Raw genomic sequence first — 2,497 nt, 5'->3', positions numbered from 1 at the left:
ATTTTTTAATTGATAGCCAAAACACTCAACCAATAGATCAAACAATGATGTCTAACATGATATTATAATGAAATATCACCCTGATTCAAAATTTAAAAATAATAAAAAATAAAAATGGACATTTCCGTTATTTATTAAATCCCCTCGTTCTCAGTTAGCTGAGCTCATGAGTGACCCCTATAAGAAATTCCTATTGGATTTTCTGGTTCTATTTATGAATATCTTAGTTTTTTTTTATTTAATGCGAACTATTCCAAAGTCAATAGCAAGCTCCATACAAAAATTAATGAAAGTAGACAAAAAAAATCAGAATTAAAAAAATTTAACTTAATGAATTAAATAAAATTATAATGAAGACAAGAATTGAACAGTTACTTTAAAGAATGCATTTAGACGAACAATAATAATAATAATAATAATCCAAAATTAATAAATATTCTATTATGTACAAATATATATTAAATATTTGATGGTTATTGCTCCATTGAATCCACCTAATATTAAATAAAATATTTCATGATATATATATTAATATATAATTTTGGTTAAATATTTAAGTGATGAAACAAAAAAATATTAATATAAAAAAGGATTAATTAATCGCTATATTAAAGGTCTTTATCAGTTAAAATAACTGCACCCAGCTGTCTTGCTAAATCCAAAACACCACACATTAAAGAACAATAAAATAGTAAGGAGAATGAAAGAGAAGGGGAATCTCAAGCTGGTCCCAGAATTTGATGAATTCTTTCGTTTTCTCTTTTTTTTTTTCACCCCTTGCAAACAAACGGGTGGAAGAACTTTCACATCTGCTCTTACATAATGAGCGAGAGAAAACAAAATGAGATAGAGAGAGACACAACTCCATAATAGCTTTATGAACTCTACCGAAGCATAGATGAAACCAAAAGCCATATACCAATCTACAATTGCAAGCTTTCACACTTGCATCATAATCAGCACATACAAAATACTCTTGGAAAAACTATATATATATAAATATATATAGATTCGTGCCTCTCAGGTGGCTGCTACTGTTTCGCCGGTGGTGGAGGGGTCGGATGAGCCGGAGGTCGCCGGAGGAGAATCCTTTATGGTTGAGATAAAGTACTTCTCCTTCTTCTCGTCGTGATTCATTTGCTGTTGACGGCACTCCAAGCTGCAGAAGGCAATCTCACCCCTGTAGAAAAGAAGCAAGGAGAGGATGGTTAAAAGTTATAAATAAATCTGTGGCATCTGTATAAAAAATTTAATTTTAGCGGCAAAAAAGGGAGAGAGAAGAAGATCTAAAGTTTGGAAAAGCAGGAGATTTGTTTTTAAAAGCGAGTTATCTATGGATTTTAGAAATTTTATTTTGATATTTTTGTATGTATTATTTTGTATTTTTGGGGGGTTGATCCTGTATAAGAGTACATGTGCAGAAAGAAAAAAAAAAAGAATTAAGCAGTTAAAATATGGATAATAAATCACAAGAGAATCTCGAGTTATGCTTACAAAATAATTTCTCTCAATCGTGACTTGGATTATTAATTACATAACTAAAACGATGAGCAGAGTTCATACTCCACTCCATAGGGTTCTTAACAAAACATCTCTAATCTTTGTTTACAAATAGCAAAACAAATACAAAATTCTACGGGTAAAAAAAAAATCTCAAGAAATAAAAGAGCAGATGCAAAAAAATCATTCCCCAAAAATAGAAGAAAAATCAATTAACTAACTAAAAAACGCATCGCCTAGCACAAACTACCTATACATGAAGATATCGCGGCCAGGAGCCAAGCGACGGTTGCAAAGGCCGCACGACCTGAGAAACGGCGCCGTCTCTAAGGCCGTGAAGTCGCCGGAGTTTCTGCGCAGCACCCGGGGCGAAACCATGGCAGCGACAGAAGATGCCGTGTTCGTCCGCCACTCCGCCGTCCAGTGTCCTTCCCCCCACATCTGCCTCGACGGCGGAATATGGTGATTGACGGCGATGATCGCCGGAATCTCTTGATCGGACGGCCTTGGCGGCTCCTGTGGCAGTTCAAGATCGGCCACGAACTCCGACAGGCTCGTCGTCCTCCTGATCGGCGGCCGCTGCCTCTTACCTAGCAACATCTCCGGCCGCTAGTCAGTGAAGGGAGAAAGAGGGTCGGGTTGGGGGTTTTAGGAAGAAGGGAAAGGGGATAATAAAAGAGAGGGAGGGGAATCTGGGCCGTCGGTTAGAATCTCAGCATCCACTGCTCCCACGTCAGCTTCCCCCCATTTTATTGGATTCCATCATCTTTATTTCCCCAACTTTCTAGTTTTGCCCCACTTTTTATGATTATTTAATTTTCTATTTTTATGTATTTCAACAAATATTATTTAATTATTTTAATTATAACAACATCATCTAATAGTTGAAGGACACAAGATTATCAATAATTTGATTATAAAACGATCAAATATATGAATTTTAAATGTATTTAAATATTTAGATATTCATTTTTTTTTGGGAAATTAGATAATTCAT

At 35.1% G+C, this 2,497-nt stretch overlaps 1 protein-coding gene across 1 annotated transcript; it reads right to left on the bottom strand.

Annotated features, from left to right (window-relative positions):
• Positions 1-701: 701 nt before the first annotated feature.
• LOC110110353 (FCS-Like Zinc finger 5) lies at positions 702-2,157 on the bottom strand. The gene is made up of 2 exons (XM_020841774.2): positions 1,751-2,157; positions 702-1,180 (listed from the first exon to the last, which is right to left on the bottom strand). The coding sequence occupies exons 1-2, from the start codon at positions 2,098-2,100 to the stop codon at positions 1,021-1,023; spliced, it is 510 nt and encodes a 169-aa protein (XP_020697433.1). The 5' UTR covers positions 2,101-2,157; the 3' UTR covers positions 702-1,020.
• Between the last annotated feature and the right edge of the window lie 340 nt (positions 2,158-2,497).

The sequence above is a fragment of the Dendrobium catenatum genome, unplaced genomic scaffold (genome assembly GCF_001605985.2).
Source record: "Dendrobium catenatum unplaced genomic scaffold, ASM160598v2 fragScaff_scaffold_853, whole genome shotgun sequence".
Taxonomy (NCBI): Eukaryota; Viridiplantae; Streptophyta; class Magnoliopsida; order Asparagales; family Orchidaceae; genus Dendrobium; species Dendrobium catenatum.
This window is presented reverse-complemented; position numbering and strand designations above follow the sequence as displayed.